Genomic DNA, 20,800 nt, shown 5'->3' on the forward strand with positions numbered 1-20,800 from the left:
AATTCTAAATGTAGTCAAGAGAACAACCAAGATTAGCCATCCCACAAATCCTAATCAATTCTAGAAATAAAGATTATAGGTAGTTGTTATTATTTTAAAATATCATTGTTTATTAAGGCTATCTCATTGCCCAAGGAACTTCAGTAGTTTCCACCAAATATTGTTTCTTTTCTTCTTTTTTTTTTTTTTTTTTTTTTTTTTGGTTTTTCGAGACAGGGTTTCTCTGTGGTTTTGGAGCCTGTCCTGGAACTAGCTCTTGTAGACCAGGCTGGTCTCGAACTCACAGAGATCCGCCTGCCTCTGCCTCCCGAGTGCTGGGATTAAAGGCGTGCGCCACCACGGCCCGGCTTGTTTCTTTTTTTAAAGAAGGTGAAGTGTGTGCAATATCAGAAGGGATAATCACACTGAACACAAAACACCCGCCGATGTTACACGGCTGCAGCCAGCAACTCTGAGAGACTGTCAACACAACATTTCTTTCTTGAATTTCCCCATGATTATACATCGTAAAAGGAACAAGCGTAGTGTTATTGTTTGGGCACTCAGAGCGGTGACAGTGGCTAAGGCTGGGAGGCGCAACTGCACTTCCATGGCGGCAACTGTACACCAGCCAGGGTAATGCAGAGCTGAGAAACACTGCTCCCAAGTCTCTGCTGAAGGGTGAATAACCTGAGACACAACAACAGATGACAAACACAACAATCCCATGACAGTGCTGAGAGAAGGAAGGGGCACTCTGTCCCCCATACATGCCCTTCAAGGCACAGGTAAGCGTCTGGTAGCCAGGGATTCTGATTTACACAGCAGTGGAAGCCAAGCCGTGGCCTCAACAGTGGATTTCTCATGGCCCGGACAAGCCCAGGACTCTGACCAGACATACACAGCACAGCTGGCTGTGGGACTGAGCAGTCACCGCCCACACACTGCTGACCACCTTCATTCCTTCTAGGGTGCCCTAGGTCTTGTGTTCTCCTGTTGTGAGTTAAAGCAATCACAGTAAGGAGTTTTGTAACTTAGGAAAGATGAGAAATCAAACTCCCCATGGAATCATTTATTTTCTGAAGAAGTTTTGTTTCCTTCTGGTTCTTCTTATGGAACTCAGGGCCTTGTGCATCCTAACCAAGCACACTGTCACCTAGCAACACCTATTCCTTTTCCTGTGAGTCTGTCAGTTAGGGAGAGGAGGGAAAAATGGACCTGCATCTCTATCTGTGCAACCTTACCCGTCTTACAAAGTTTTGCATAGTCTTCCAAGTCCCACTGATTCAAGAGACTCATTGACTTCTTTGGAAGGGCCAAGTCCACCACTGTAATGGGATGGGCAAGCTGTCTGCAATTAGCCTTGGTGTCCCTCGAGGAAGGTGTCTCTCTGGCAGATGCACCCATCCATGAGCACATGAGACACGACATCAACAGAACAAAAAAGCCCTTGGTAATTGACAGCATTTCTGACAACACACAGATTTTCTACCTTCTGGAGGGGTGTTAGAAGGCTGTGCTTTTTAGGATTCTGGAGCAGCTTCTACAACATTTTTGGTGACTTGTTTCTGGTGTGGCCTACGCTTTATTCTATTAAAACAAGGAAAACAAATGTTACTTACAAATGTTACAAAAATACTTATCAGTCTCAAAACAAACAAGCCAGATCTGGAGAAAAACCAAAGACATGGCAGATTCTGAAGTTTCCCGTAGTCTTTGCACTAGAGTGGCTGCTTTTATGGTCATGCACGTGGACACCTGTTCACACAGGATCAGGCCCTTGCTCTTACAGCACCATGGTTAAAGTAGTTCAGCATTTGTGAGACAGTGTGCAGGGAGCACTAGTTCAAGGGGTTGGGGCCTAAGGACATGGTCAGAACCTGACCAAATGCATCTAAACTGTGAGAAGGAAGGTCTCTTACCTTTTGACCTTTTGCATTTGGTTAATGGTGTCTGGGAGAGAGACATCAGAGCTCTCTGGGAAGAACAAGGTGATGACAGCTGTGAGGATGGTCAGACTTCCCATAAGGATGTAAGGGAGGTGGCGGTTATAAGCACCTGTGGTCAAGCAGAGGACCCAGGTTACAGTGACACTGGTTTCCTTCTGACCCTCTATTTCCTCGGGGCTTTATATACGACTCACCTTACTGTTGGTCTCAGTGTTTCCCAAAGCCTAGACTGCTAGAGTGAAGGCTGGCATCTAGAGAGTCTCAGAACCCAGTCCTGGCACAGATGTGCCCAGAGTTCCAGCAGTGTTCACAATGGACAAGGGAGAGGTACAGGGAAGCAGAGTCACCATGCTGCAGGGTTCCCAAGGAACACAAGGTACTTGTCTAGGACAGGAGCAACTTTCCACCTGTGCAGATATGTCCCAGTTTGATTTGCATGCCAGTTAGACAAGGGGCCACAGCCCTTTAGAGCCATGTACCAGGCCTTCAGAGTACCTGCTACTCTCAGGACACTGGCAGGTCCTCCCCAGAGCTAGGGATGTACAGAGGAGCAGCAGCGTCCAGGAAGGAGTCCTGCTATATAATGTCAGAAGGTAGATCTTCACAGGGCATAAACACCCTGTCATGTGTGACAATGAAGGCCTGTGTGCCACCTACTGGGAGGCCAAGGCAAGAGGAGATAAAGTTCAAGGGCTGCTGGGGCCACAGAGCAAGTCCAAGTCCAGCTCACACAACTTAGTGAGCCACGATCTTGAAAGTGAAATGGGGCCAGGGAAATGGCTCAGCTTGTAAAAATACTTTCTGCTAAGCTTGGTGGCCTGAGTTTGATCTCCAGGATCCACATGCTTCAAATAAAGAACTATTTTAAGACTTCCCTAAATTGTCCTCTGATCCCAACATACACACTGAAGAAATGAAGTGTTCTAAGCTACGGCAACTGTCAGTCCATCGCTCAGACCTCTTGGATGGACAGGTTTCTCTCCATGTTCCTAACTCCAAGAAGAAATTCCTCTAGTGAAGTAAACTGGCTCCCTAAAGAATTTCTTAGGATGAAGAAATCTAGTTGGTGATGGAGGGTCTGGGGAGATCGAAATAGACACACCAAGACTCTCTCAATCCCATCTAGCTGGTCTATGAGCTATCTTCCATTTGAAATGGGTGCCTTCTCCCTACTACACTTGGAAAGCACCTTCTCCACCCAGGGTCCCAGAACGGATGCATCCTGCTAATTATAGGTGCTTGTGTCCAGCTCACATATAAGGTACTTAGAGCTTTTGTCCCATCCATCGCTCCAGTGCTCCATGGTACTTACCAAGGTAAACAAAGTAGGGAGACAGGATGCTGCCAAGGCGGGATGCTGTGGAGCTGACCCCCACACCCATGTTTCTGACCACAGTGGGGTACAGCTCAGCTGTGTACACGTAGACCATGGAATAGGCAGAGGTGATTCCAAACTTGCCCACCATCACCAGGGTAGTAGACAAATAAATTAAGTCTGGAGAGACAAAGGAATGATAGCAAAGGCAAGAGGGACCAGTGTGTAAGGGTTGCCCTGGAGGAGTTCTCTTCCTTTTTAGCCTAGAATGAACTTACTTTCTCCCTGACTCAGGGTGGAGAGAGTTGGGCAATTTCTATATCTTCCTATTGGGAGAAAACACTATGGCTTAGATTTCTTTCTAAGGGGATTCCTACAAAGAGACTGGGCACTTTAGCTATACGAGGGTAAATGTGTTCCTCAACCTAGAGGCCCAGACAGTATGTGCCCATCATCCCAATCTGCCTGCCTTCCAGAAGTCTTCCTGTGTTAGGGATGAGCTGCTTCTGCAGAAGCTCACACTGAGGGCACCGTGGAATTAACCAGGACTTGCATATGCATGTGGGAGTCCGGCTCTAGCTCAGTTCATGCTTGCAGTCTACTCAACAAGTTCACAGATCTGGGCTTTGAGGTGACTCAGCGGGTAAGGGCATTTTCAGCCTAGCCTGAGAACTTGTGATTCTCAGGACCCACACAGTGCAAGGGGAGAACTGACTCTTCCCACTTCCTGCAAGCTCTCCTCTGACCTCTACATGTACGCTTGGAAGCATGTCTCCCTGCTCCCAATAAATAAGTATAATAAAGTCATTGAAAATATCTATAAGCCATCTGAATTTAGGGATGATCTTCCAATCGACTTTACTGTGACTCACAGGTCACTCTGAGCTCAGGTGAGGGCACTGCAGTCACTCCCAGGTTCCTTCTGCCACACACCGGGTTGTTCTGTTCAGTCTCACAGTTACCACCACCGGTCCCAAAATTCATAGGGCCATGAATGATTCTGCCATGTGATGGACAAATGAGGCTTGTCATCTGTTCCCCAGGTTGTCAGAAAGGGTTCCTCCCGTCTATTAGTGCATTATCAAGGCAGTTTTACCAGCACAGTCCTGCCCATAGCCTCAGTTGTCTTTTACCTCTCCCTCGTCTTCACTTATTAGTTCCTTTTATACCCTGAAGTATACTGGGCTCATTCCCTCTCAGAGCTCTAATGTAGGCCAGGCTGACATCTGACTCCCAACATAACCAAAAAAGACCTTGAACTTCTCATTCTCTTGCATCCTCCTCCCAAGTGCTTTGATTACAGGTGTGACTAGTTTTCCCTTTTCTATCAAATTTTCTGAAGTGCTCTTCCTGGCTTTCTTTCTTTCTTTTTCTTTTTTGTTGGAGATAGGTCTTCTCTGTGTAACAGTTCTGGATGTTCTGGAACTCTCTTTCTAGACTAGGCTGCCCTCAAACTCACTGAAATCCGCCTGCCCCTGCCTCCCAAGTACTGGAATTAAATGTGTGCGCCACTATCACCTGGGTAACCTCTTGATTTTTAAGTGAGCGTTGGACACTGTAACAGTGTACATTGTAACACAGATCTAATGGTTTTGACTGTATTCACTTCCTGGTTCAAGGAAAGTGGAACACAGAAGACTCAGTCCTGCAAACAAACACCATCTAACCTGAGGGCACCAGCTGCAATAAGAGAAGGACACTGCCACCAAGGAAAAGGGAACCAGCCATGGAATATCTCCGGGTCACATGCTGCAGCAACAGCCAGGCCAACACATAGGCTGGAACTTCAACAGCAGCCAAAAGGAAGCCGTTCAGGTAGATGTTCCCATTCAAGTTAGGAGTGTCAAGAGAAAGTCCAAAATAGCCCACAGATATGGTCAGCCTGCAACAGGGAACAAAAGAGACCCAGAGAAAGAGCACCCATCACCCCAGAACCATACACCTTGAAAGACATTCATCTTCAGGAAGTTCTGAACTGTTCTTGATACAGGGAATGGAAGGGTAGTTCACCCTGTGCCTTACTTCCTAGCACAAAAGTTAACTTTCCCTGGGTAAGTTTGCCAATGCACCTTCACAACATTTCATAAAGAAAGTGTCTCAGCAAAATGATTTATTAATTGACATTGGCTTAATCATTAGGGGAGAAGTCCCAACCTGCATTTCACCATTAAAATCTTACAACAAAACATTTATAAAAATCCATTGTCCCAACTATTTTTTTCAAACCTCTATCTCCAGAAATTTTTACATTATAATTCATGACAGTAGCAAAATTACAGTAATAAAGTGGCAAGGACAATAATCTTATGGTTGGGGGAACCCACACTATGAGGAACTTTATTAAAGGGTTGCAATATTAGGAAGGTTGAGAACCACTGCTCTATGAACATCCCAGAAGGGCCATATCCCACTTTCATGTTTCCAGAAAGCTCTTAGCAGCCCCTGGAACCTAAAGGATAAAGTGTCTTCACTGAGACCCTTCTTCAAACCCACAACTGTCCCAGCCAGGGTGTGGGTCATCAACAGAGAACACTTTTAAGAGGAAACAGCCAGGCATGGGGATGTGCAGGGTGCATGTGCAAATGACAAACACCGTGGCCCCACTGTAGGAGAGCTCCCTCTGTCTCCATGAGCGTAGCAGAGTTGCTGACAGTCTCTTCCTGCCTATTTACCACACAGAATCTACTGAGGGAGGGGACAAGGGACAGGAAGGACCTGTGGGATTCCCTTCTGGAATCCCTAGATCCTAACATTTTCTCCTGATGACTGTCTCCTTTCCTGGGCTTCCACTACAAAAAAAGAACTGTTATGTCCCTGTGGCTGCCATCCATCACAAGGACAACCTTGTATCATGTGAGGACAGAGGTTTCAGCTTCGGTCTGAGCATGCCTATAGACAAAGAGTCCTGAGAGTGGGGAAGGCTCAGGCAGGTCTCACTTACGCACCACAGGATTATGGACATGATGGTGAGGATCCTGATATTCCGGGTTCGGATCAGATCATAAATGTGGTGTTTGTGAGGCTTCTTGGAACTTACATCTTGTAACTGCAGGAAGAATACAGTTAGTGGTATAGAAGGAGAAAATGTTTGTAGACCTGCAACCCATTATTTTCACCATCTACTTCTCAAGATTTAGGGAGCATCCTAAGGTTCTTCTTTGAAAAGACAGAAGTATAGTGACCTTTGATGACCAAGACCCCCTGTAGGCCTAGTCAATGACAAAAGGAAACTGAAGGGCGAGGGATAAAGAGAGGTATCCAGCAATTGAAAACCAATGTTGTTGCAAGGAGGGCTACTTGTTCATCCCAGCCACCTGACTAGCTTAGACCAGAAATAATTACACAGAAACTGTATTAATTAAATCACTGCTTGGCCCATTAGCTCTAGCTTCTTATTGGCTAACTCTTACATCTTAATTTAATCCATTTTTATTAATCTGTTTATCACCACAAGGTCGTGGCCTACCAGCAAAGTCTCAGCACGGCTACCTCCAGCCGTGGATCCATGGCATCCCCTGACTCTGCCCTTCTTTTTCCCAGCATTCAGTTCTGTCTTCCCCGCCTACATAAATTCTGCCCTATCAACAGGCCAAGCCAGTTTCTTTATTCATTAACTAAGAAAAGAAATACACTGACAAAAGGACCTCCTACACCACAAGGTGACAGCCACCTCACTGGATTACCCTGCCCATGCTCACTGCCACCTTTCAGGGAGGACTTTGAGGTTTCCCATGCAAGGATGACTTCCTGCTATCTCAGTTAGAGAAAAATAAGGCTGTGTATTTTACTGAACTGACATTTAAATAACGAATATTTTGAGTTCTTGTACTATGTAGTTACTGGTCTTCTTCCAGAAAAAAATATCAAATTGAAAATAGAAAAACTAACCCATATTTCACCCAGAGTAACTCCTTATGAGATTCAGCAGAGCCAAGGCCATCACTAAATCACATGTCTAAACACACTGATGCTCTTTCGTAGCCAACACACTTTGGGAACTTGTTTTTACCCACTCAGCAGTTCAGTGAAAAATCATCCTGGACTCAAAAAAATTCTGAAACAGCTCCATTTCCTCAGTGGTGCTAATGAGGCTGGAGCGTTCACCCAGACTGACTCCACTTAAATGACCTCAGTCACATTCCAGTCCTGACTTCTGTGCCTCTAGAGCTGGTGAGTGATGAGTGACTGTGGCTGCTGGGCCACCACTTAAGGACTCTTGGTGGCTATCAGCATCTTTGCTGCCTGTAACAACTGCTTCCTCTCTCACTAGCCCCCAGTCCTCATCAGCCCAGAGCATCTCAAACATGCCTGCGGCTTACACTACAAGGAATCATTCATGGAATATGAGAACAGGGAAGAGATGGCCATCAGAAAAAACAGCTGTCAGAGACAGAACACTACTGAGTGCAGATCTACCAGTGTTCAGATTATCTTTCGATGACAATCCCTGATGTTGTGTGATATCTGTACATCGTGTGAAGATGTAATGCTGTGATTTGTATAATAAACATCTGAATGGCCAGCCCAGAGGAAGCAGGGTGGGAAGTACAGAGCTGTGGTATTGAGCCGCAACGTAGATTAAAAAGTATGGGTTAATTTAAGTTATAAGAACGAGTTAGGACAAACCTGTGCTAAGGTTGAGCTTTTGTAATTAATAATAAGTCTCTGTGTTATTTATTATTTGTGAGCTGGTGGTCCAAAGAAAATCCAACTACACCCTGAGGCATAAGAAACAGTGACTTTCCAGAAAGCTATAAAGTGGATGGAAGCCTCTTGCTAATAAAAGGCATTTTATTATCAAAAGTAATCCAGACATGATAGCATATCTCTTCAGTTCCAGTTCTTTGGAGGCATAGGCAGTAAAATCTTTGTGAGTTTGAAACCAACCTGGTCTATACAGATTTCTAGACCAGTTAGGGTTACATATTGAGAGCCTATGTAAACAGAAATAAAGAAAGAGAAATGGTTAAAATATATTGTTACTTTATGTTACTTGGATAGGAAGTAAAGTAAGCATGGAAAAAAAGTCCATGGGAGAGAATAGGTATCTAGAACCATTACTTACCCTCTGAGGTCTGAGTGTCTACATGTTCATGGGTGTACATGTGTATGGACCACAGGAATGTGAGTGTGTGTGTGTGTGTGTAGGCTAGAGGTTGACTTAGGGTGTCATCCTCAATCACTTTTCTACCTTACACTAGGGACAGGATCTCTCCTTGACTGGTTAGCTGGCTGGACTAGCCAGTCCTGACTAAGTCCCTGGGATCCTTCTGTACCCGTTTCCCCAGTGTTGGGATTACAGGTACACTCTGCCATGCCTGGCTTTTTGGTTGGTGGCTGGGATCTGAACCGAGGTCCTCATACTTATGTGGCAGACACTTTACAGACTGAATCATCTCTCTATGCCTTTAACTTCTGCATTTCAACAGACCTTGCTCTAGGGATGGCTGGGGTTTGGGTAGAGTAAGGACTGAGCTCCCATGAGCTGTGCTGTATGGTGCTGACCTAAAATGACCAGTGTGAGTCTCCCCACCACATTCCACACAAATTTACCTCATTTGGATCAAAGATAGGGGAAGGTGCAACAATTCCATTGATTTTGGCAGCTCTGCGGATGATCACCTCTGCCTCTTTAATTCGGCCTTGAGAGACGAGCCATCGGGGGGACTCAGGAATACACCTGAAAGGTACAAGTGCATTCTAGTGATGCCTCCTGTTCGCTTGCTTTTCCAGAGGCTGGGCATGCTTAACTAGAGCCGGGAAATGAGGTTTCAGGTGCAGAGGGAGTGTGTGGAGTATCAGGTGATGGAGGAGGGTCACCTGTCTATGTGTTACTCTCATTGGTTAACAAAGAAACTGTGTTGGCTTCTTGATAGGGCAGGATTTAGATAGGTGGAGTAGACAGAACAGAAAGCTGGGAGAAAGAAAGTATAGTTGGTCAGACGTCATAGCACTCCTCTCCAAGATGGACGCAGGTTAGAATCTTCCTGGTAAGCCACCACTTTGTGGTGCTACACAGATTATTAGAAATGTGTTAACCAAGATGTGAGAATTAGCCAATAAGAGGCTAGAACTAGTGGGCCAGGCAGTGCTTAAATGAATAGTTTGTGTGTTGTTATTTCGGGTGTAAAGCTAACCATGCGGGAGCCGGGCGGGACGAAAAGCAGGCCTGCTCACCTCCTTCTACAATCAGGTGTTTTCATAAGCCAGAAACAGAGATGGCCCAGCACTCCCTAAGCTATGAGTTCTGCTGAACACTGACTATAGTGAGGAAAACTCAAGCATCCTGCACATCCCAAGGTGATCTCCACTCAGGCCGGCACCTGCCCGTCTGCAGCAGTGCTGCCCCTTGTGGGCTTTAAGGAGACAAGCACAGGATGGGCTCCTGGTGCTGAGAGTTAGGCACAGTCAGATCCTGCCATCTTCTACTCTGTCCCCAACATCCACAGAAACTTGCAGCGATCACTTGACATCATTTCTTCCTCACTCCACCTCTGATTTGGACTCGTCAGTCTCTTTCCACAAAGCAGCATGGGTATCAAGGCTGGAGTCTTACTGGATATTTTCCCTGTCCCCAGGCAGCCCTCTCTCCTCTGTCATAATCAGGAGCCATAATGCACTATTTCTTCTCCCACTATTCTCCAGGGTGCTCACCACTGTACATGGATGAGGATCTCACCTTAGTCCGGTCTAGTGGAAGGAGTGATTCCTGCCTGGTTCCTCTGTCAAGTTCCATGGCTTATTTCTGAGGCCTATGCTCTGCCTGATCAATGCCCCTCTGTTGGAAGTGTAGCTGGAGCCTGCATTCCTCTGCAGAGCCACTCAAGGAAGCTCACTTCTGAAGCTCTCCCTTTCTTTACCTCCCGACACCCATGCCTGGAACCTCAGCATCAAGCATCTACAGCCCAGGTCTTGCTGTCTTGTACCAGGATCTGAGAATTCCCCAGAGGTTAGGTTGGTCCCTATCTGCATGCAGCAAATTCTTAGTTCAGCCTAGAACAGGACACAGGACAAGCAGGCTTTTCTGAGTATGGAGAGACTTTCTGACCTGATTTATAAATAATATTCACTACCTTTTTTCTGGGATCTAGAATTGGGGTTTGGGAACTACTGCTGCCCTCTACTGGACACGAGACAGAAGCCTTCCCAAAGGCAGTCGGCCCAAGGGGCGGGGCCACACTTACCACCAGAGAAGCCCACACAACACCCCTGGCAAAGTGATTGCCAGCAGCAGCATCCGCCAGTCTCTGATGAAGTATGCAAAAAGAGGCAGCACCATGAAGCCAAATGCAAAAAATATGCACACTCCTAAGGTGGCGAATATAATTCGAATTGACTTGGAGAGAATTTCTGTTCCTGTTCAAAACAAGGGAGGAGTAAAGTTAATCATTAATTGGGGTTATTTTCTTATGACTCTTCTGTGGTATCATTTTCAGTGCAGAGACAAGGAGGGAGCCAGAGTTAGCTGTGTTCTGAGGCCCTGGGAAGGGTTGCATCTGAACTAAGTCTGCTTTGATTTTGCTCCTGGGTGTTTCTCTGAGATCCCTGGGCAACAGTGCTCTCATGAAAACATCATCATCATCATCATCATCATCATCATCATCATCATCCCCAGCCACACATGCTAACTATTATCCTTCGAGGAAAATAGGCTGTTCTAGGAAATGTGAAAAGAAAGTAATAATGCTTTCCACAATACAGCCTAAGGAACCCAGTGATCTGACTGCTTCAGCAAGGCTCTTCCAAACAGGGAGACCAGAAGCTTTCCAGTGGGAACAAGGTGGCTTGTCTGAGTCAGAGCCTTGAAGGGTGGACCTCTCAGCTCACTGTCCTTGGCAGACACTGACAGCCACCAATGCTCTTTGGCATCTCCCTTTCCTGAGGAGCTTGTCCTTCATGCCCCCCCCCCCCACGCTGCTGTGCCTCCTTTCCTTAGCTACATAGGCCCTTGCCTTGCAAGTCTTTAAGAATGGATGCCCCGTGGTGAATCCTAGTTAATGGCTTAAGTACTAATAAGGCCCAGGGGCCACAAGTCAGAGGCCAGAAGAGAACTGGACATCATAAGTCAGAAACCATTGTCAGGCTCAATTTCCCAGCTGGTAAGCTAGGTTTAATTACTGGGGAATTTAGCCAGTTTTCCCTGAGGGACATCACAACTTGTCTCCAGAAAAGTGAAACACAGTATCTAGAACTGAACTCCAACTGATGTCCATACCCAGGACAAATGCTGCCACATAGTTGGATATATGACCCATTCCAACAAGGGTATACAGTGCAGTAAACATCTCGAAGTTCACAGAGAAGACTTGCAGGAAGCTGAACCCCGTGTGCATGGCCATGGTCCAAAACAGCACAGTCTTCCGACCAAACCTGGGGAGGAGAGGAGGATCACAGAGAAACAGCTGAGAGAGGCAGCAGCAACTGGTTCCACTGAGAGGGGCTTTCTCCTGTTATAAGGACTGGCACCAGGGTGGTTCTACTCTCTGTCCCCATGCTGTCACTGAATTCCATACTTGCCAGGATGAATTTGAGGCCTGGACATTCAGGCTGCTCCCAAAGGCAGTGCCTCACTGATGCTAGTGACTACAGGGGCTAAACAGGCATTTGTTATGTTTAAATCCATATATTCATAATAACTTTAAAGACAAAATACATGTAAAAAACTTGAATATATAGTTGCATGACAATCTGACTTTTGTAACATATTGAGTATATTCTCTCCCAAGTGAATTTTTTTTTTTTGGGGGGGGGTTGTTTCGAGACAGGGTTTTTCTGTAGCTTTGGAACCTGTCCTGGAACTAGCTCTTGTAGCCCAGGCTGGCCTTGAACTCACAGAGATCTGCCTGTCTCTGCCTCCTGAGTGCTGGGATGAAAGGTGTGTGCCACCACCGCCCGGCTTAAGTTAAAAAAAAATTAACTACATTTATTTACATTTTAAAGAAGGGTTTGAGAAATAAATGCAAGACAGAAATTTCATATACTTTACACAATTAAATAGACATTCATACATATTTTGATAAACATAAAATAGTCACTTGTATATAACATTCAGGAGCAAAGTATTTATAAATACAAAGAAATGGTTCAAAATCTGCAATGTGGTAACAGACATGCCTGGCAATTGTGTGCACTCAGATTTAATAACTGTAGGTCGCTGAAGCAACCATGTAACCTGAGTCTTTCTTCTGTGATACCAGGGTCAGAAACCTTGTTCGAGGTCAGCGTTTTACTACTGAGGTATACCCTAGTTCACAATTCTAACCTTTTCATTTTAAATTTTTCTTTCATTTTTATTTATTGGGGTGCACCCAAGTAGAGATCAGAGGGCAACTTATGAAGCTGATATCTCCATCCATCATATGAGTACTGGAGGTTGAACTCAGGTCATTATTTTTGCCAGTAAGAACATTTATGTTGAGAATGTAAAAGGTCACCAGACAAGCAATCTGATTTTTTTCTGCTTGAGTTAAAAAATTTTAATTTTATGTTTATAGGTGTTTAGTCTGCATATATGTCTGAGCATAATATTTATGCTTGGTACCCTCAGTGGTCAGAAGAGAGCATTAGATCCCCTAGAACCAGAGTTACAGATGGTTGTGAGCCTTTATATAGATGCTGGAGATTAAACCTAAGCCCTGCAAAAGCAGTCAGTGCTCTAAATGTCTTAACTGTCTCTCCAGCCCCCAATCTTTGGGAAAACAAACAACAACCCTAAAAAACAACAACAAAACCCTCCATGGGTCACCCAAGGGGCTGAGATCTGGAGAAATTTTTATCTTTCTCAAGTGCAGATATACAAAAAAAATCCATCTCTTCATTTATTGTGGAAGTTTCAACAGATCAGCACAATAGTAACTACTGGAAATGATACAAATATGAAATATGTAGCATAATGAATTATAGATAATGATACTTGTAATTCAAAATAATGGGAGGAGATGAGCATAGTTCAGTGGCAGAGGGCATGCCTAGCAAGCACCAGGACCTGGATTCAACTTCCAGCACAAATGAAAACAAAAACAACTACAGAAACAACCCAACATACAAACCGTTTATTACAGGGACAGATTACGGGGAACTGCTTGAAGGCGGTCAGAGGAGCAGCAGACTTGCATCATTATCTACAGTGCAGACTGCTGTCTTTCTTAGATTAGCATGCTTCTGTTTTCTTTTGGTCATGGTTCTTTTTGGAGAATACATTCACCCACACTGTCTGCATGGAGGACCTTCTCCTCAGTCCATGTAGACTCTCACACTGTGGGAAACACCCTCGGATACACCTGAAACAAAGCTTCCTCAGGTTTGCAGGTGTCCATCTGCCTACTGTGTTGTAGTTATACTGAGTACCATCAAAAACCGCATCAATCCCTTCCCTGGACGTAAGCTTTCTGCTCTCTTTACATATCTTCTTTACAACAAGAATCTCAGTTTGGAGGTTTTCTTTGGTGTGTGTTTGTGTGTGTGTGTATACGTGTTCTCCTGTGCACGTGTATTTATGCATGCAGAAACTCGAAGTCAATCTCAGTGTCATTATTCAGAAGCTGCCCACATCATTTTTTTAAACCTATTTCTTTATTGATTCTCTGGGAATTTCATGTCATGCGCCCCAACACCATCCATCTCCCAGTCCCTCCACATCCCTCCCTCACCCCTGCAGCACGCCCCCCAAATTACTTAAAACAAAACTCACCTCACTCCTCAATCTTTATAATACTTCTTCATTCATTCTATTGGTACCAGGAATTGTGGCACTTCATGCAGTATGTCCAATCAGCCCCCACCCACAAAATATTCATTGCAATGAGCCACTGGTTTAGTTCAAGGCCTCTGGTACAGCATCATCACTGCACTTTTGCTGAAACTCCTCTCAGATAGCCTGCTGTTGCCCTGCAGTTATCGCTGCAGCACCAGTCCCTTCCCACACTCCAGCACGTCAGAGATGGGGTAGACGTTAGTGTGGGCCAACCCAAGGCTCAGGATGTGGGTCTGGGTGGTAGCTGAGCTGCCCGGTCAGGCGAGGGACAGAGCCAGCTCTCTTAGGCCCCTACCACTAGGACCAGCTCTCAGCAGTGTGGGTGGACAGCTCTTCCATAGGGGTGCAGGGCCACTCTCCTGCTGCAGTGTCCAGCAAGGGGCAGAGCCAGCTATCCCAGGGCCAGGGAGGGACAGGCTTGGCTCAGTATGACCCTTGGATTTCAACATACATGGTTCCTATGACCCTCTATGGCAACATGGGCCATGGATATCATCACAGATCCCTGCTGCAGCAGGAACACGGCCCCCAATTGCAGCTTAGGCCCTGATGTCACCATGGCCCTGACGGCAGCATGGCCCCAGTAGCAATAAGGCCCTTGGACACCAATATGGACTCAGGTGGTTGTCCAGATCCCGGAATCTGCACAGCCCCCAGTGGTATCAGGAGTCACAGAACATCAACACAGACCCTGGCTGTAGCAGGGCCATGGACTCAGACATGGTCACTGGCAGCAGCTGAGGCACCACCATGGCTCTATGTGGCAGAACAGGCCACTCAGATTGGCATGCCTCCTGAGCACTATGGCCCTTGGACACCAACATGTAGGTGGTGGCCCAGACCCTTAGCATCTGCATGTCCTTTCATCATATCAGAAGCCACAAACATCAACACAGAGCCCGGATGCAGTAGGGCCATGGACCCAGACATGACCCTCAGCTGCAGTCTGGGCCTAGACATTACCCTGGCCCCAGTGTCAGGCAGGTCACCAACATCAGTCAATTCATCACCACCCTCACTTCTTCAGAACTGCCTCTTACCATAGCACAAGAACAATTCTGCTTCTCTTTCTCTCCCATTTCTCCACCATAGACTTGCTCATCATAATGGCAACTACCTACCTGGTGCTCAAGGCACTTAGTGGGCCTGTGGATGCCTTCAGGTACATCAGACTATGAGGACCCAGGCAGCCCCATGGGTGACTTTTGCTTGCCTGAGCCACATGGCATCAGGTGACCCTTGGATCTGTTCACCTCATTTTAAGACAGGGTTTCTCACTGGCATCTAGAACTCACCCATTAGCTTAGGGTGGCTGGAAAAAAAGCTCCTGCTCCTGCTTTTCCATCCCTGGGATTATAAAGCAAAGCACCCAGCTGTTTACATGGAAGTGGTTCTTCTATAACCTTATTCAATGGAAGCTTTTTTGCAGATTTTTGTTTTGAATAATGTGTACATATATGTTTGTGGGGTAGGGGATACATACATGTGTCAGTACAGGTGCTCATAGAGACCAGAAAATGAGATCCCCCACAGATGGAGCTGGAGCTGGAGACAGCTGGGAGCTGCCTAATGTGGGAACTGGGAATGGAACTCGGGGCCTCTGCAAGAGCAGTGAGCACTCACTGCTGAGTGCGTCTCCAGGCCTGGAAGTGGTTACTCATGGGTGCTAACTTGGGTGGGGCAGACACTGGATGGGCTTCTGAGGCACAAAGTTCTACTGATTGACTTGCTGGTAGTTGTTAGGCCACTCCATTGTGGTTGAACTGTGACAATGACAGAATCTAAATTTGGCTTCCAGAACTAAAGTAAACTTGTTTTTTCTTGGTTCTAACCCTCCCCATCCTTAAAGACTCCCCCAGTCATGACCCTTTAAGGGAGATGTTTATTCATCACCTGCATTCTTGAACTTATCACTCTCTGATTACTCCCAGCAACAGCCAACCATGGGATAAAAGGAAACTTTTTAATCTCCTTCCCAGACCCCTTGCTATGAAAAGTGTAGAAGAGACTGCCACTATGCACGCGGGCCTGAACTCTTCCCCATATTCCTGTCATGCTGCTGTCTGCCTATCTATGATGTTAATAAATCTCCTACTCCAAAAGAACAATCCACCTCAATCCCTCCCCACCTTTGGACTACAAGTGCAAAACCTTTCGGCTTACTTCCTGGAATAATTCATCAAACCATACAATTATTCTATGATACTTTCTGTATCTGTATTTACTTTAAAAAAACAAATGTGTTTGTTGGTTTGTTGTTGCTAAAGTGGGTGCCAAAAAAAGGAAGCAACAAGTCAATCTGGGGAAAGCAGCAGATTCTGTTTGAGTTTGGTCTGGGCTGGCTCATACCATGTGCATTCAATGAATGCTTACTTTCTTATATTAGGACTGGGAATATTTCAGCTTTAAAAGAATGCCACCTCTGCCCTCAAGAAGCTACTGTCTGATTGGTGAGACAATATCAATCACGCTTTAATCAACCATGCTACCAGACACACCATTACACACTGAGACGAGGGCATAAAAGGAATGGTCCCCAGGTCCATGGAAACACAACAAAGGAACTCAGACTCTAAGGGCAGGGACTGGGCATCCTGAGATGATCTCTCTGACAATAAGGAACTGGCGAGATCCAAAGGAAAAGAAACTGCTGGTAGAGGGGGAGCATTCAGCCTAGAATGAGAGACCGTCATTAATCCTATGACACACTTTCCATTTACTTTCTTTGGTGCTGTGAAGGAAGTCCAGGAATTGAAGTAATGGAAACTGCCACCATGAGCCATTTGTGTGGCCAAGAAAAAGCACTAAGAGGAGAGAGGAGCCAGATTATGAGCATATACACTATGGCTGGGGAGTGTGTGTGTGTGTGATGAACACAGGGCTTGAGCGGCAAGCATTAGCTGCCCAACAGAAGCCTTTGGAGGAAGAAGGGAGCTCAAATTACAAAAGGCATTCTAGCTATTAGACAGTCAAGAAGGAGACTCCCATTTGTGCACTGTTCTGTAAGGAGGGCATGCCACAGGTACAAGGCAGTCTAGTACAAACTCTACCCCTTTCCTTCCAAAGGCTGCTCAGGATGAGAGAGACCTAGGGAACCTAGATCTCTCATACCACTACTCTTTGGCAGCTGGAGGTTGTGAAGAAAAGAAACTTGCTTTTGCTTTTTTTTTTTTTTTTTTTTTTTTTTTTTTTTTTTTTTTTTTTTTTTTTTTGGCTTTTTGAGACAGGGTTTCTCTTTGGCTTTGGAGCTTGTCCTGGAACTAGCTCTTGTAGACCAGACTGGACTCAAACTCACAGAGATCCACCTGCTTCTGCCTCTCAAGTGTTGGTTTTTTTTAAACCAAGTCTTATCATATAGCTCAGGTTACCCTCAAAGTCTGCCTTCCTGCTTAGCCTCTAGTGCCTGGATTATGGGCATGCACAACCATACTTAGACCAGAAAACCTCATTTTGAACTTTGTTTTTACTTTGTTATATTTCTGGATGGGGTGGTGGCACAGTACATGTGGTAGTCAGAGAACAACTTGCTGGAGTTGGTTCTCTCCTTCTACTACATGGGTCCCTAGGACAGACATCAGGTGGCTGAGCTTGGCAAGTACCATTACCCAGAGCCATCTCGCCCACCCACAGACCTCACTTTTAAAGGCTGTCAACAAAATGGCAAACATACATATTTACAAAACCAGGAACTATTAATCTACTTCTTCCCAGTGTTGAACCTCTCATAATACAAAATGATAGCCTGATATTGTCACATAAAAGGCATGACAATGCGCTAGGCAGTGATGGTACATGCCTTCAATTTCAGGCAGTCAGATTTCTGTGTTTGAGGCTAGCCTAGTCTATGGAGTGAATTTCAAGACAGCTAGGGCTACACAGAGAAGCTTTATCTCAGGGAGGGGGGAAGGCATGACAATATAAAATTATCTTAATTTCATTTTAATTTCGACTTAATAATATGCCAGGAAGAAAGCTCAACATTTCTCCCATATTAAAAAGTTATTGCTGCTCCTCTGAACACCAACTGAGGCCATAATCTGGTTTAGTTGTCAGCCTCGTACTCAGAAGTAGTAAGGTGCAGAGCCGTCCTCACAAGCCCCAGCACGTCTCTGGCTGTGTAACAGGCTATGGCAGTGCTGGGCGCTGCAGGCGAGGACCGCAGTCAGAACACAGCACTCAGTGCTTTCATTTCCAGGCTGAGCAAGCTTGCTTAAAAGAGATTTCAGGTGCAAAAGCCAACACACACACACACACACACTCACACACACACCACACACACACACACACTCACACACTCAGAGAGGGGTGTCATGTATCCCAGGCTGGCCTGTAAGTCACTATGTAACTGAGCATGACCTTAAACTCGTAATCCTCCTGCCTCTGTCTTCTAAGTGCTGGAGTTACAGGGGTGCACCATCACACCTGGTTTATTCGGTGTGTAGATCAAACCTAGGGTTTCATGCATGCTAGCCAAACACTTCACCAATTGGGCTACATCCCTAGCTCCCTGCCTCAAAAATTTCAGAGAAGGTCTCCAACACACTCCATCCCCCTCTGTAGGTGATGACTAGCATGCTCATGAATTTTGTTTCCATTGTTTGTTTGGGAGCAAACCCTTTAGTGTGGGACTTCCCCTTTCCTCAGGTGATCACAGTGTTCCATGCATGGCACAAAGGTTCTTAAGATGGCTCATAAAGATCTATTTAACCTAGCACACAACTGGCGTGGTTTCTACACTCAGCTTGGGCACTTCCTCCTTGATTTTGACATCAAATCAATTCCTTTGAGATTCAGTGGTCATTCTACCCTTAAATTCCTCACTTCTACCTGAAGAACCTCTCAGCCTGCTCCTGCCCCTCCTCTGCCATTACACCTACAGGAACCTCTCACGGAGTAGCTATACATCCAACAACACACTGAATCTCTCCAATTAGAGGTCTTGTAATCACCCCAAATTCAATACCTTCCTATTGTATCCAATGTCTCCCCTGCAAATGTGGTTCTCTGTCTTAGCAATGAAGGCAGAGGCCTTTTCTGTCCGCACTCCCCACATGTGACCAGTCGGCAAGTCTTCCTGATTTCACTCTCATCTCTCCAGCCTTGGTCCTATGCTCAGCCCCTATCATCTTCTGAAAGAACCACTGAAAATGTTTTAATTGATCCCTTTAAGTTCTCTCTTGTAAATTGGGTGTGGCAGTGCACGCCTAATCCCAGGAGGCAGAGGCAGACAGATCTCTGTGAGTTCAAGGCTAGCCTGATTTACAAAGGGAGTTCCAGAAAACCAGTGCTGTCCCACAGAGAAACCTTGTATTGAAAAAACAAAACACCAAAAACTAAAAGGAGAGAGAAAGAGAGAGTGTGTGTGCATAAGAAAAAAAGGTTTCTCTTATTTTCCTTCCATCAGTACTAGACTGTCAAATTCTTTTTTAAAATGCATGTCTGATAGTCACACTCAAGTTTAAAAAAAAGTAACAAAAAAACTCTCAAGGCTTCTCACTGAACCCAAATGCCTGGTTGTGATCTAAGCTAAGCCCAGTTTGCCCATCTGCTCAGGCCTCTGCCTGCCTCTGGCCCTTTGTCTCTACCCTACTCTCCAGACCTCAGCCACAGTGGACTTCTATTCCCCAGCCTCGGTCGAGACTTTACTGCATGGCTGTTCCTCCTGCCTGGAATCTCTTCATCTCTCCACCACTTTTGACACAAATTTCTACTCATCTTCCCACTCTCAGCTCATGCTTTGCTTCTCAGTAAAGCTTCCTCTGGCCCCGTCAGACATTCTCACAGTACCCTGGCCTCTGGTATTATTATTTCCCATTGCCAAGGAAAACAATCAATTCCTCAGTAAGTTGAATCCATTTATTTGCCTTGCCAATATGCAAGTTCCAGGTGAGCAGAAGTCTTTAACAGTAGTCTAGAAAACCAAAGGATCAAGTCTTTCTGGGCCTCAGTATAACCAGCTACTTGCCCCTATGTAACCTAACTACTGTGTTTAACTTTCCACTCTTATAGAATGGGAATAACAGTTCCTGCTTCAGAGGGTTGTAAGGATATGGTTACCTCTTTGACATTTAGGGTTTGCTGTATGTAGAACAGTGTTTGACACTCATTACATACTACATATTTGCTAAACCAATGAAAGCCATCTGTTGATGCTTGTTACTAGATTAAGAGAAACATCATTTTCCAGCAGGGAAATCCAGAGTTGGCAATCTATGGTCACAGCTTACTGACCTCTTTAGTTTTTAATTTTTCTTGTCTCTGTGAAATAGTATTCCTCAGTGTAACAGCTGTCCTAGAACACACTGCTGGTCTCAAACTCAGAGAACCACCTGTCTTTGCCTCCTCAAGTACTGAAGAAGTGTGCCAACACAACTGGCAGCCTACTGACCTCTTTAATGCACCTGGTAGCTTTGAGTATTTTTGTTTTTAATCACTTGGTGACTCCTGAAAATAATTCTAATGAAATATACACTTATGTAAATTTTCATTAGCTGAGTGTGGTGGTACATTCTTTTATTTCTAGCATCAGGAAGGTGTGCGGGAGGACTGCCCCAAGTTTAATGTCATCCTGGCCTACATAACAAATACCAGGTCACATAAGGCAAGAAAGACCTTATCTAAAGAAAAAAAAAGGACCCACAAAAAGCAAATGTAAGCCTTATGAATTCAGTTGGATTTCTGGAAGTAAAAGTGGGACTCCATAGTTTTCTTCTGACCTCCAAATGCATGTTTTGGCATTCTGGCATACATACATCTCCAATATATATACACAAATAATAAATAAAAACATACAAAACAACACAC

General features: G+C 45.3%; 1 protein-coding gene across 2 annotated transcripts in view; it reads right to left on the minus strand.

The window, feature by feature from the left end:
* Positions 1-296: 296 nt before the first annotated feature.
* LOC130876873 (solute carrier family 22 member 21-like) overlaps positions 297-20,800 on the minus strand; it is a 32,417-nt gene continuing 11,913 nt past the window's right edge. Inside the window, exons 3-10 of one of the 2 annotated variants that reach the window (XM_057773554.1) lie at positions 11,459-11,613; positions 10,428-10,599; positions 8,797-8,923; positions 6,189-6,289; positions 4,911-5,125; positions 3,241-3,423; positions 1,902-2,037; positions 297-1,569 (exon numbers count right to left, since the gene is read on the minus strand). In XM_057773554.1, coding sequence (XP_057629537.1) covers positions 1,503-1,569; positions 1,902-2,037; positions 3,241-3,423; positions 4,911-5,125; positions 6,189-6,289; positions 8,797-8,923; positions 10,428-10,599; positions 11,459-11,613 — 1,156 coding nt within the window. In that variant the 3' untranslated portion in view covers positions 297-1,502. Of the gene's footprint in view, positions 1,570-1,901; positions 2,038-2,122; positions 3,424-4,910; positions 5,126-6,188; positions 6,290-8,796; positions 8,924-10,427; positions 10,600-11,458; positions 11,614-20,800 lie in introns of those variants that run through there. The other variant, XR_009057367.1, reaches the window with a different exon arrangement.

Source organism: Chionomys nivalis, chromosome 7, assembly GCF_950005125.1.
Source record: "Chionomys nivalis chromosome 7, mChiNiv1.1, whole genome shotgun sequence".
NCBI lineage: Eukaryota > Metazoa > Chordata > Mammalia > Rodentia > Cricetidae > Chionomys > Chionomys nivalis.